Genomic DNA, 14,498 nt, shown 5'->3' on the forward strand with positions numbered 1-14,498 from the left:
GGTCAGCCTTGTGTAGTGCATGGAAACACTGTAGTCTGGATGTTGTCCAGTCCTCAGATTCTGGCCTGTAAAGGAATATATAGTTGTTAGAACCCCAAGTTGGAAAGATCGGTGTAATAGGACAGAACATTCATCAACATGATCAGATATTTTTATTGAACAGGGCCTTGTTGTTCTCGAACAGGACTTCTGTGTCAACATTACACACCAGGTCAACGTACATGACACAGATAAGCCGATAGCTGAAGCAGAGCTGTGGTTAGTTGTTGTAATCAAACGATAATAAAGAAGTAATTGACAAAAATTGACAGTCAAAGGGCTTAGGGGGAAACACCAGAGAAACTTTGAGACAAGTACACTGGGAGATATATATATATATATATACACATATATATATATACACACACACACACACACACACACACACACACACACCTGTTCATATGCTGTTGTCGCAGGTCCTAGAAGATGTGCTCCTTGGCTTGCACCTCGTCCTGCCTCTTCTTCCTCGGACCCCGGCAGCCCTCCCTCCTCTGCTTCGCCTCGACCCCGGGCCTGTCCTGGTTTGTGCTTGGCTCTGGGGTGCAGTCCTCAGAGACAATAATGCTGTCACCATGGAAGCTCTAACATGCAAAACAACGTACATGTTATGAGTCGAACACGAAATACACGTTCGTGTAGTGTAACTGATGGAAACGGGAAAATGTGTATCAGCCTGTTTTTAGCTTTGCCCAATGTTACCGCAGCTGTTAGCACAGCTACCTGTTGCTAACAGTTAGCTAGCCAGCTCGTTACTGATTAAAACTCGGTCTTTTTAAACCTATCCAATAATAACATGCTAGCTTGATAGTGAGTACTAACAGCTGGGTTAGTTTATTTTCATAATGATAAAGTTAGATGATTTCTTACCCCTGATGTGAGCTGCTGCTCTCCGCTCGTCACTGTCCTCGTCCTCCTGCGGTGTCGGCAACGCGCGTTCACGTGTTTTGGGGGCGTGGTTTTGGAAGGAGCCCAGAAGGGAGGGGGTGTCCGTAGTCATCTTGGAGGTGTATTTGGGGTCGTTATCATGTTGGAATACTGCCCTGCTGCACAGTCTCCAAAGGGAGGGGATCATGCTCTGCTTCAGTATGTCACAGTACATGTTGGCATTCATGGTTCTCTCAATGAACTGTAGCTCCCCAGTGCTACAGCATTCATGCAGCCCCTGACCATGACACTCCCACCACCATGCCTGACTGTATGCAAGACACTGTATGTCTTTGTACTCCTCACCTGGTTGCCGCCACACATGCTTGACACCATCTGAACCATCCATCCATCCATCGTCAACCGCTTATCCTGCTTACAGGGTTGCAGACCATCTGAACCAAATAAGTTTAATTTTGGTCTCATACCACAGGACATGGTTCCAGTAATCCATGTCCTTAGTCTGCTTGTCTTCAGCAAGCTGTTTGCAGGCTTTCTTGTGCATGTTCTTTAGAAGAGGCTTCCTTCTGGGATGATAGCCATGTAGACCAATTTGATGCAGTGTGCAGCATATGGTCTGAGCACTGACAGGCTGACCCCCCACCCCTTCAACCTCTGCAGCAATGCTAGCAGTACTCATACGTCTATTTCCCAAAGGCAACCTCTGAATATGACGCTGTGCACGTGCACTCAACTTCTTTGGTCGACCATGGCGAGGCCTGTTCTGAGTGAAAACTGTCCTGTTGAAGTGCTGTATGGTCTTGGCCACCGTGCTGCAGCTCAGTTTCAGGGTCTTTGCAATCTTCTCATAGCCTAGGCCATCTTTATGTAGAGCAACAAGTCTTTTTTCAGATCCTCAGAGAGTTCTTTGCCACAAGGTGGGGCGGCTGTGGCTCAGGAGATAGAGCGGGTTGCCCATTAATCGGAAAAAGCACTTTGAGTGGTCGAAAAGACTAGAAAGGCGCTATACAAATACGGAGCATTTGCAGGAGCCATGTTGAACTTCCAGTGACCAGTATGAGAGAGCGATAATACCAAATTTAACACACCTGCTCCCAATTCACACCTGAGACCTTGTAACACTAACAAGTCACATGACACCGGGGAGGAGGCTAATTGGAAATTTCACTTAGTGTACTCACTTTTGTTGTCAGTGGTTTAGACATTAATGGCTGTGTGATATGTTATTTTGAGGGGACAGCTATACAAGCTATAAAAGATACATTTCAAAAATGTATAGATATGTGTATTAGAGTCCGACCAATTTAGATATTAACGGCTGATATAAGCTATTTGCAGATACATCTGCATCGGCATCGGAACCCCACAAAGGATATTATAGCGTTTAAAAGCAGAACCCGTAAAACTTTGAATAATAGCCCGGGCTTTGCTAAAATCACTGAATTGACCCTGCCTTTGTTTGGGACAGGCGTCCATATGGGACAGGCCTTTGATCATTTTTGCACTAAACTACTGAAACTACTATGAAACAGTTCAATTTATTTCAAACAGAATAATACTTAAAAATTATCAAATAATATCAAATACACGTCACTCATTTGATCTAGCTCCGACAGACTGCTTATGTGCTTTTATTTTGAAGGCAGCAACCTCACGAAAACAACAACACGGTGCAGGATGAGAGAAGTTAGCAGACAGAGAGCGATGGACTTCACACGACAGGATTCACAACTTGGATACATTTTTCTGAAAAGCTGTTTTGATTCTTTTGATCGGTGGAGCATTACAGACTAAAGGACTATAAATAATCAAGGAACGGAACCATTCGGACTTAACGAGCGCTTCAAAGTTAGCGTGAGTCAGTACTTTTACCCGTTTTCCTCTCTTGTAGCCATGCAGGTTACACCGGTAAATCTAGAAGAATTAGACTTTGGGTCTTGTTGTTTCCGTTAAATGAACTTAACGGTGGTATTGTGGAGAATCTAACCGATCTAACAATGTTCAGCATGTCCATATTGACATATTGATCATACCTTTAGGTTTAAACATTAATATTTGTATCTAACGTTAAGCAGCTTAGAAGCAGCTTAAGCGGGCGACCCCGCGGGGTTTAAGAGGTTTTATACACCCAAAGAACTTCTATAAAAACCAGACCAGGCGTTTAATTGAGGCAGGCCTTTATTTGTCAAAATGTGTTCCCACACCAGCCCAGTAAAAGAGGTAGGCGGATATTTGGGACTCGGCTATTAATTGAAATATTACCGTATTTGGAGGTGCATGCAATTCTTGGCAGGCTTAACTCGGCACAACACCTGTTAGCTCCCTAGCTCATGGTAGCTCTCATACTCACTGTACATGGTTAGTTGTTAATTTGTCAGCCGTTATCACTTCTCCTCTCCTGAAAACATTCATACCAGACTTGCTAACCCTACCGTTTTTCACTGCACTCTCTCGGGTCACAGCAGGATGTTTCGTTTTACAGTAGGCGAGTGGTGGATGCTAACATTACGCTGACAAACGTGATTGTAGATTTATTCTGAAACAGAGCGGCACTAGTGAACGGTCCTCTCCTTTCTCCCTAGTTCATTACTTCTAAATATTATTTAACAGAACTTACAGCAGATAACGCTACCCGTTGCCAAATTAGCCACAAAGCCACAAATGCCGTGTCTTTCTGTGGAGGAGCGCTAACGTTAATGAGCAGTTAAACTATAGTGTTTGACATATTCTAAATGTATTTGCGAGCGTACAGAACAGACTTGTGAATAAACGTGAGCTGTACAAGAATCTAACACGATCTCCTGCGTGTTCTCTAACGTTGCCTCTTCTTTTAAATGTGAAACGTTAGTGTGAAATCTCATAGTTGCAGATCTTCCTTGTAGACAGTCATGTAGTATTAGATTAATTAAACAGCAGCGTTTCCTCTGTGTCACTGTAGCATAGATGATGTTTTAGAAAGTTGTCATTGTGTCAGATTATATGTAAGGTTAGAACTACTGCATAACAAAAATATGGCAATGACATTAGATATGAAATATGGTATTATTTGTAGTAGTAATAGCAGTAGTAGTATATTGGTAATTTTTATAGTTTACTTTTATATAGTTTTTCTGGCTCCCACAATACATACACTATTTACTTTAATGTTCATTAGTAGTAGTACTCCATAATTTATAACAAATCAGATATTTAATTTTTTCTGTAGTTATATTTTTATTTTATAACAATAAAAAAGTATCTTTTTATACTGCATTATGTCATGGTATCTTGGTATGGTCTCAACATGACAACATTTTAGGGATGATCTTTGTTTATGTCATGCGTTTCTTAAAATAAGGGGAAAAAACAATATCGGCCGATATATCGGCTATTTAAAAAATCTCATCGAAATCTGTCAGGCTCTAATATGTATAGATATGTGTATACATACACACACAAAGTAGGGAATTTGACTTTTCTAAGTCAAAAATCACTTCTAGAAAATTGTATTTAAAACATCAGGATGAAGCAAAATCTAGACAGTGCCATTTGCAGTGTAGTCACTCTGTAGATGTAGAGTTTCATTTATTGCTTTTGAGGACTGTGCCTGATTAGAAGCATAATCATCAGCTCCCCTGCATTTTCTACCCGTTTTTCTTGTCATTTTCTGACAACTTATTCTATACTGTCTTGTTATGAGAGACCTTGTTCACTGTAAACTACTGTGAATATTGAATGTACACGTACTTTTAAAGCATGGGCACATACTACTTTGTAGATATGTTTTAGCTAAAAATATTTCTTGTCTTGTTGTGTCTTTTTCTGCAACCAGCTGTTACAGGGAAAGTCCATTCCTAAACTGGGGTCACTGGACCAGATTGAAACAGGAAGTGGAGACGCAGAGGGACGTTACAGCGGTGACTGTGATGATGAGGACGGTTGTGGTGGTTCAGGTGGGGGCGAAAATAAGAGGAAAGTCTCCCGAGTCTCCAAATGTAAGTCTCATCTTTTTTTAGTTCTGTTGAGCAATTGATTGAGCGATGGCAACCAGTTGGCCACACAAACACATTTTTAACCAGCAGTCTTTACGCATATTTTACCCTAAGGAGGTACAGTTAAATGGCAAGAATATTCCATTCGAGTGGGGAAAAGTATTTATATTGTATAGGATTGGGTGTAATGATTTAAATATGTATATATGTTTGCTATTTATTGCATTTTGATCTTTTATTTTTATTAATTGTATTAATAGTTAATAGTAGCGTATGTGTCTACCTCCTCAGAGGCAGCAGATGGAAAGTAGCTAGTGGCTAAATCTGGTACAGTGCAAAGCATCTCTTCTCTCTGCATGGGGTTAATGTGTTTTGTACATGGTCCCTGACAAATAAATGTAATAAGCTAAACTAAACAGAGGTTAGTGTATTACTAATAGAGGTTTCAAAACATATAGCCTAACACAGACTTAATTAGTGGTGTAACGGATCGTAGATGATCTGTGATCTGTACAGATCCCCCCCCCCTGCGGTTTGGCATATAGGTGAACCACAGATTCATTCAAGTTTAACAATCATAGTGTGAATAACTGTTTTACTTTCTGAAACAGTGTTCCCTTGCGCTCTCCCACATTTCCACCACTGGTTACACTCTTAGACTTAATTAGTGTATGAGGAGAATAATCAAGGTTCACTAAGAACATCAGATCAAAAGTATAAAATAAGACTGATAAACAGCAATGTACCATAACAAGTAATACATTTTACCTACATCATTTTCAAAAATTGAATTAAATTCTACCTTTTTAAAGTTGCAGAATAGAAAAATTAAAACTAGTTTTTGATCAGTGAAGACATTCAAATGCGCAGTTGCATAATACTAAATTATAATAAGACCAGTCTCCATTTTATGACAGCCATAATAATAGTCATTAAAGATAATAGTTGCTATGGGGACATTATTGCAATCAAGGCCCGTTACTTTAAAAATTATTGCTCCCCAGAGGATCCGTAACCCCTAATGAATCACAGCAGCAGAGCTCTCCTCTTCATTTTGCTACCTTTCACATTCTCCTCTCCTCTCAACACATGGATTCCTCCTCTCCTCTACTCTAAACATGCTAACAACCTGATTAATCACCTTTCTCATTTTGCCTTCAGCGACAGCGGGGGGGGGGGTCATCCAAACAAGTCGTTCTATCCGTGTAAATGTTTCCTTTATTGCTTGTCAGTCTGTCTCAAGGCTTTAGCAGCTCAGGCTCAGGGAAGCTGCTTAACAATCGCTCATCTGAGCCTGTAAGGAGCATCTGACATTTATCACCCATTACAGTAGAGCCGCCCTTTCCTTATCATAGGCCAGATCAGCCTGTCTCCCATATTTATGACCCGCTGTCTGTTGTGACCTCTGTCGAGCATTTGTCCCCTGCTGCCTGACCCTCTCAAATACTGAGGATTCCCCACCTGAACCAGAGCTCTGGTCAGTCCCTGTAGGATTCTGCAGTTTTGTTTTTTACAATTATTGTTACATTATTTTTGTGGCTGTTTGGTGTTGGTATTTTTCTTTTGGTTTGTATTGTTGTAGTAGATTTGAATTAATTAGAAGAATTTGCAAGCCAAGGGGGCGGCGAGGTGGTGCAGTGATTAGCACCGTCTCCTCACAGCAAGAAGGTTGTGGGTTCAAACCCCAGTTATCCCGGCCTTTCTGTGTGGAGTTTGCATGTTCTCCCCGTGTCTGCGTGGGTTCTCTCCGGGTGCTCCGGCTTCCTCCCACCATCCAAAGACATGCAGGCTAGGTTGATTGGTTACCCTAAATTGTCCTTAGGTGTGAGTGTGAGCGTGAGTGGTTGTTCGTCTATGTGTGGCCCTGCGATGGACTGACGACCTGTCCAGGGTGTACCCCGCCTTGCGCCCGATGTCTGCTGGGATTGGCTCCAGCCCCCCCGCGACCCTGTATGCAGGATAAGCGGTTGACGATGGATGGATGGATGCAAGCCAAGGATACAGCAGCACTAAAACATAATGTTTTATTTCTCTTTCAAAGTACAGCAAAGTACTTATCTATTATAGTTTAGATACAGAAAAAAAGGAAAACTGCTCTTGGGCTTGAGTCTTAATTGGAGCTTACCTTTATAAAACAAATTAAATCAGTCCTTCTAATCTTTTCCTTGAAGATAAAATTGGGTAATATTGGTGTTTATCTGCAGGCGCTATTTAAATAGAAGGTATAATATTGGAGGTTTAATTCAAAACACCTCTTCAAACTGTAGGAGTGAATAAAAGCCACAGATAAACAAGCAACCCACTGTCGTCTGAATCATTCTCCATCATCATTGTTTGTAACCAATGTAGACATATAAGACTTTCAGATGCTAACTTGAGTATGGCACTGGTTAATAAACACGTGTTAAACCCTCATTGTACCAATCCTGTCAGCCACCAATAAACACTTAGTCATTACCATTCACACATAACCAAGTCTGCTAATGTGGTTTGCAAACGGAATTTTACTTCTTTAGCTTCATTTGGTCAGAGGGTATATAAAGGCTCACTTTCTACAATAATTGTGTGGAGTGATAATAACTTCGCCCTAAGGGGACAATAAGTATGTCTCTTCAGAAATGCTTGTTGGATGATTGAATAACTTAGGAAACCCGCACCCCCCACACCTTTTTGATGTCGGATTGGGGGGCTGTCGCCGACAATTTCTGTAACTTTCCAAAATCGACATCAGATATTCACACTCAGTTCACACAGTGGCTGGCCAGCTGTGAACTTCTCTTTCTAGCTTCTAGCCACTATTTGTGGCACAAAATGTGCACTGTTATCCCCATTAAACAAGATCGTGTTGCTCCCCTCACGGTGATGGTTAGCTCACTCTACTTTTGAGTGTAGCCAAATCAAATCAAACAAGTATTTTTTCTCATTTCAACAACCGTGCACTGAGCTCTGCGTTTATTTCAGTTTATTTAGTACAACAAATAGATCCATCCATCCATCCATCCATCTTCACCCGCTTATCCGGAATCAGGTCGCGGGGCAACAAATAGATGCAGACAGAAAATAAAAAAATAATTTCATGGTGGACTGCTGAGGATGAATTTAGAAGTCTCAGTACCTAAGGGAAGATGCTGCTCTGAAGTCTGGTGGTGTGACAGCGGATGCTTCTGTATCTTACCAGACGGCAGCGGGTTGAACAGACTGTGGCTGGGGTGGATGCTGTCCTTTAGTATTCTTTGGGCTCTGCTCAGGCTGCTACAATTGTTTCTGAGGTTTCTTTACCAGCGTTTTCTGTAATGCTGATTCCCAGGAACCTAAATTTGTTCACCTGGTCCACCTCAGCTCCACCGCTAGAGACATGAGTGTGTCTTTTCCTCCTTATTCCTAAAATCAGGGATCAGCTGCTTGGTTTTGCTGACGCTGAGCAGTAGGTTGTTCCTGATATGAAGTTTCATCGTTAGGGGCAGACTGGCTATCGGGGCTTTCAGGAAGACTCATTAATGGCAGGTCCATTCCATTCCAGGCCGGTCAGCTGCTGTGTGTGTGTCAGACTGGGCCAAACTAATACTTTCAATATTTTGGGGGTATGCGAGCGGCCCCTCCCATCTTAGGCTGATTTTGTTTTGCTGAAATCTGATGGGCTCACAGGCGCTGATCAGAGCAGTTTACTTTCCATCAGGTTTGTGTAACAATTGCAACATAAGCGTTAAATATGTCGAAAAGAAGGGAGAGGGAAAAAGAAATGGGTGGTGCCAAAAACATAAGAATTAAGAAGAAAAAAATATTGGTACAAGAGGCAGCTAAATACGGTGGTGGAACAGTAACCGGTACAGGGGCAGTGTTGAGGGCTAGTTATGCATGATATTATGCATAGATAGAATTAGAAAATGGATCATTGTTAATCATATTTATTACTGATGTTCTTCTCATGCATCTGTAGCTGTACAATCAGTACAAGCAGAGGCAGGGTCCAGCACAGGGGAAGCTGAGCAGGGAGAGTTGAAGGCAAGGGCTTTGATTTTTATGCACACATACACACTGCTCTATTTTATGAGACTGCATTGTACTTTTTGATTCTATTTTTTATATATTGAGTATGTGAGTGTGTATGTGTGAGCTTCTGTAACTATTTCAGCACTCTGACTGACTGTACACATGACATGTTGGTAGTTAGCAGTATGTGCTGTGACTTAAGTGTTCCAGCTTAGGCTTGCCTGACGTGGTCTTGCTCAGTGCAGTTGTGACTTGCTTATACAAATTGAGGAGGCAGGTGTCATCCTAAAGTTTTTTGAAGGTCTTTAGTATAATCTGATTCTCTTTATACCACAAAAACACTGTTTTATTATAATAAATTATTCAAATAACTGCAAATAATCTTTTTGCTCGCGACCCAAGGGCGCTCACATAAAAGGCCTCTCTGTCATAATGTCTCGGTCTGAATTTTAGTCCCAGTACATCCCTGCTCATTGTTGTTTGAAATCCATCTGATGATGGTGGTGTCGTTCGCATTTGTAGGTGTAAAGCATGAACAGGAGGGGGCTGAGCACACAGCTCTGGTGTTGACCAATCCAAACAGTCTGGTTATTGTTGTAACATTTCAACCCCGAACACATTTCCCTAGTTGTGTTTGTGCCTAACCCTAATCAAACCATAACCATCATAAAACAGATAAAAAAAATTTATTAACAGTAATTTGTATCAGTTTTGGAAGGTCACGTCATCCTGCCTATAGGGCTGTCAGATCAGAAATAGTCTCTATACATTGTTCTAGAGAACACGGACAAACAACATATTTTGTCATTATTTGGAGGACTGCATTAGTCCATGTCTCTGTACTCCCCCTCTGACAAGCTCATGTTAGATAAGACTCTTGAGAATGGCAACCATAACACTGTCAACTTCTGGTCTTTGGTTCAGTATGAAATAGAACAGAAACAGAAAGTACAATGATCAGATTCTGTGTTGGCAGTTTGCAAAATTGTAAGTTCTTTCAATTATGGCTGAGATTGGTTGCATTGATCAAGACGATGCAACAAAACTTGCAATAATTCCACAAGGAAGAGGCTGCCAACTCTCTTTTAATTAAAGCGTTGACTGAAGTCACCAGAAGTTGCCTGATGGTATCATATGCCAAATAGCACATGAATTGATTTGCTACAGCACACAGCTCATAGTGCAGGGAGAGGGGTTGCTGTGTCTGGGATACACTGTGATCATCACACTTGTTTAGATCAGACAAGCAAGTTGTACAAATCTGCATCAGCTGTACTGAGCTGTTGCCAAATGCCTTGACAGTCAATACATTAACGTTGCTCTCCATGGATAGAAAATGTAATTCATTTAGTTTTATGTGTTGCTAGAAATACATTTGAGAGTTAATACATCTTACTGAAGCAACAGAGTTGATAAATTTGCTATCATGAGGCTGAATCACTGTGGTGGTGATATACTGTTAATGAACATGTACAAGCTTTTATTTCAGTCTGTTTGCAAAACTTCAAAAAAGAACCATGTAGAAAAATCCATGAAGCTGAGATAAAAAAGTACTAATAACATCTCACCAACTATCATTGTGGAATTTTTCACACATGAATAAAATCACAGGGAGAGTGAGAGAGATGTGATGAAAAATGAAATGAGAGAAATATGTGATGTGTTGGTTGGTGTTCTGATATTTATTGCAGTCTTTATAGAGTAAAGTCTGAGATTTTTGACTATATAGAAGTTACTAGAATGTGTGAAATATTGCCATTTTATGACAAGCATGCCAGTCTGTCAAACTAAACTGAGTACAGTCATGTTGCCATCTCAGTGCCAGATGCAGAACTTAAACACCATGTATAATTTAATTTGATTTATTTCTCTGCAATTATCCATAATCCTTCTCCTTTATGTCTTTGATGTTTATCAGTAGAACATGCTGACGATAGATCAGGATGATAAGGAAATAAAATGGGATAAGCTCAATACTGACAAAGCAAGCCTGATTTAAGGGATAATCCTCATTAGGCAGAATTACTGTGTGAGAATGTTATGTGTTCGACAAGAAGCAACAATGTGAGCAATTCATCCTTCAGAAATATAGCATTGCACTCTAGATCGCTGATCTACCTGACCGAGTTGCTGTCTTTGTAAAAATACTATTAAGCTGATTTGTTGTGTACACCCAGATAAGCACACAGTAAAAACAGATAAAAGACAGATTCGCCTTCACCTTGTTTAACATGGACACTGACTGCTCTCAGGTAATGCAGACCAAAGAAAAGTCAGTAATTCAAGACATACCAGAGATCAGTGGTGGAGGAAGTACTATCCTTTACTTCAGTAGAAGTAGCAATACTGCTCTGTAGAAATACTGTTACATATTGTTGTGTTTTATGTGTTATATACAAGACATTCAAAATTTCACTTAAGTGAAGTAAAAAATAATAATTGCTAAGTGTGTGTGTGTGTGTGTGTGTGTGTGTGTACACACACACACACTATATTCAAATCATATTATTAGAATATCATTACTGATGCTAGAGGACGTTAGCAGCACAATATCACATTTCATACAATGATAATTTTTTGTAAAATCTTAATCTGTAAAGTAACTAGTAACTCCAGCTGTAGTGGAGTAAAAAGTACAATATTTCCCTCTGAAGATGTAGTGGAGTAGATGTATAAAACAGCATAAAAGTTAAATGCATAATACTGTACATGTACCTCAAAATTGTACCTACCTACCTGTAAAAGTACAGTAGTTGAGAAAATCTGCTTATCTCCGTTCCACCACTGCCAGAGAGAGCAAGTATCCAGGATTTAATGTATTTTCTTTCCACATCAGGCCCTATTTTTGCAATTCTTAGTTCAACACATCCCATTTTTCCTCCTTAATTAAATAAAAACATTTAAGATGAGAACTAGCACCTCAGTGTCAAAACTATTGAATGATCAGAGTGTTGTGTACTGGAGCGTATTACAGTGCATGTAAAGCATCATAACCAGGATTGTAATTCCTAATTATTATAGACATAATTGGAATACTCATTAAGAAACGTTCTGTGGAGCTGTATTGGTCCAGACTGTGGCTGTGTGTGCTGTGTGCAAATGTAAAAGGTTTAAACTCATTTTATGTACTTATGTACTCAAATTTTCTTCTGGGAACCGTTCAGAAATTAGGATTCACCCTTCCTGTAGGTCCAGTAGTTTGAGATATTTCTGTTTGGACCAAACGATTGTCATCCCTAGAGCAGTGCCATTAGCATGGCTAAAAAAAGAAAGTTAGGTACTCTTCCTAGCTGATTTACAACATGTAAATACTAGAAACGGAAAAACACAGATTTTCCTCAACTGCCCTTTATCATATACTAAACCTTGGATTCAGTCAACAATGCTTTCAATGGAGAACAACTAAAGGCTTGTGCAGATTACACAACTTTCAGCGTTGGCCTATGGCCGTGCTGTTCACACTACACAACTTGCCGTCTTGTGACGGGATCTTGTAGTCGTTGTGGCGTTTACACTACGTGACTGATCGGTGACACGGGGTCTCACACTACACGAGCTGACAACAACTCTGTCACCCGACGATGGTCTCCAAACCACGTTTTGTCAAGAAAACACACGTGAAATGTGAAATGGGAAATGACGGGACACTACACACGAAACAGCTGTTGTTTGTTATTATGAAGATAGCAATTATAAAGACAAAAAATATGGGTGAAAGAATGGATTAGCACACCCAGGTAGCAGGGATTGTCTGAGCCACAGAGAGAGCTGGAGGTGAGTAAAAAGTGTTTTGCAGTGAAAAAGTAGCTGCCTGCTCTGCCAGCTGCCTTCTCTCATTGGCTGGATGTGGATGTCGAGTCGGCCGACTTCACCAGATATTTGGCATGCTAGATATCTGGGTGTCTTCTGCGATGTGTCAGGGAACCGTTTTGACACGTCGTTGAGTAGTTCACACATAACGACTGGCGACCGCAGATCGATTGCTGATTTACCCCTGATCACAGCCTGACGGTCGCCGAGCTCTCCGACTGGCAAATTGGGCAAAAAATCGTGTAGTGTGAACTAGGCTGAAGAGGTTTTTTCATGCTCCAACCCAACAGGCAGCTCTGTGCATCATATCTGGCCTGGCATAGTTTAGCTGCAGACACTGTGACTACTTGCAGCGTGGGCATTGTACTGCAAAAAGACATCTGTCAGACACAGTGGCAGCAGGAGAGACACAAATCAATTTCTAGCAAGTAAGCACAATGAGGGGAAGGGGAGAGGCTCCCTTACCATGACTCTTATTAATTAGTAGTATCCCAGCAGGAGAGTATTTGATGCTAGCTGAGCTTCTACCACGCAGGCTGTTAAATGGTAAATGACTGAATCTAGCTGTTGCATGTAGAACCACTATCTAATGTCAAGTGATAATGGGCATGATGACGTTCAACGGCACACATTTTGTAAAACCAATTTTCTGTCATAATTTACGGTGTTGTATGTGTTCCATCTGTAAATGAAAGATCTGAGAGATAGGGAATTACATCATGGTCACTTTGCTGGTCATATAATAGGCATATCACTGGGAGCTGTTCGGAGTTTTCCTAACAGGCCCTGTGATACTTTGCTGTGCCTATTAGAAAGATCTTTATCCTCATTACAGTGTGAGATCAAATTAGGTCACCTGCTGTGTCTCCTGCCCTCCTCTGTGCCAATAATAATGGGATCGAAGTCATTTACAGCAGTGTGCCTTATAAGCTTTTGACCAGTGAGCCTTACTGGGTGGACTAAGTTGTCTGTTTATCACTCTATTAAATTAACCCACTGAGCTAATTAATACTAAGTGATTCATCATAGACTTTTATGCCTCAGAAAAATACCATTATCTCTTTCTGAATAGTGCAGTCTTATGTTCAAATGTTGTATGTCTGTTGCTAGTCAAATGCTGAGTATTTAACAACGTAATACACTGCACAAATAGTAAAATAAGGGGCCCTAACTCAATAGGTAAAGTTAGGTATATTGTTTATATATATTGTAAATGACTCTTACATTTATACTTTGTCGACGATCGTATTTTTAAGTTTTGGAAAAAAAAACTATGTAAGAAAATGAAATTTTCTCCTCACTTGGTGTTGGGGTTGTTCAGTAGAGTTGTTCGTAGTTTACCAAAAACAGTGGTGAAAAAACAGTTATTATTTTCAGTGAAAATTGGTAAAAAGCCAAAATGATGACTTGCAGCCACAGTAGCAATGATGTAACACAGGAGAATGAAACTGCTGTTTGTTTGTATTCTAGCTGGGTGGGTGCACTTCAGGTTTTGTTGAATGTCATTCTCATTGATATTAAGGAGCTGCTGTAGCTGTTGTGGAATATTGTGTAGTTAAAGCTTTAGAAGCTAATGTTGATATGCGACTTTGGTTTACATATGGGTTTGGAACCGTAGACTTGTGTAAAATACACCTTTGGGTGAAAGATTAAGTAAGTAACACCAATGCTTAGTTGCTAATTGACCCAAAACCAGACCACTACAGTCATCCTGAGCGGGAACCAGTCACCATTATAAAAACAAATGGGTCCTGAAACAATCCACACCTACTGGTTGAAGAAAGTAACAGTGAAAATGAG

At 40.5% G+C, this 14,498-nt stretch overlaps 1 protein-coding gene and 1 long non-coding RNA gene across 5 annotated transcripts in view; one reads left to right on the plus strand and one right to left on the minus strand.

The window, feature by feature from the left end:
• Positions 1-14,498, plus strand: part of gpc5a (glypican 5a) — a 310,361-nt gene that overhangs the window by 75,486 nt on the left and 220,377 nt on the right. For all 4 annotated transcript variants that reach the window (XR_006822159.1, XM_046032404.1, XM_046032405.1 and 1 more), the window contains exon 8: positions 4,739-4,901. Coding sequence is in view for 3 of the 4 variants with exons in the window: in XM_046032404.1 (XP_045888360.1) it covers positions 4,739-4,901 (163 nt within the window). In the remaining variant the exon portion in view is untranslated. The remainder of the gene's footprint in view (positions 1-4,738; positions 4,902-14,498) is intronic.
• LOC123958790 lies at positions 20-1,365 on the minus strand. The gene is made up of 3 exons (XR_006822160.1): positions 910-1,365; positions 436-623; positions 20-65 (listed from the first exon to the last, which is right to left on the minus strand). It is a non-coding gene; the product is annotated as an uncharacterized LOC123958790 (long non-coding RNA).

Source organism: Micropterus dolomieu, linkage group LG20 (genome assembly GCF_021292245.1).
Source record: "Micropterus dolomieu isolate WLL.071019.BEF.003 ecotype Adirondacks linkage group LG20, ASM2129224v1, whole genome shotgun sequence".
Taxonomy (NCBI): Eukaryota; Metazoa; Chordata; class Actinopteri; order Centrarchiformes; family Centrarchidae; genus Micropterus; species Micropterus dolomieu.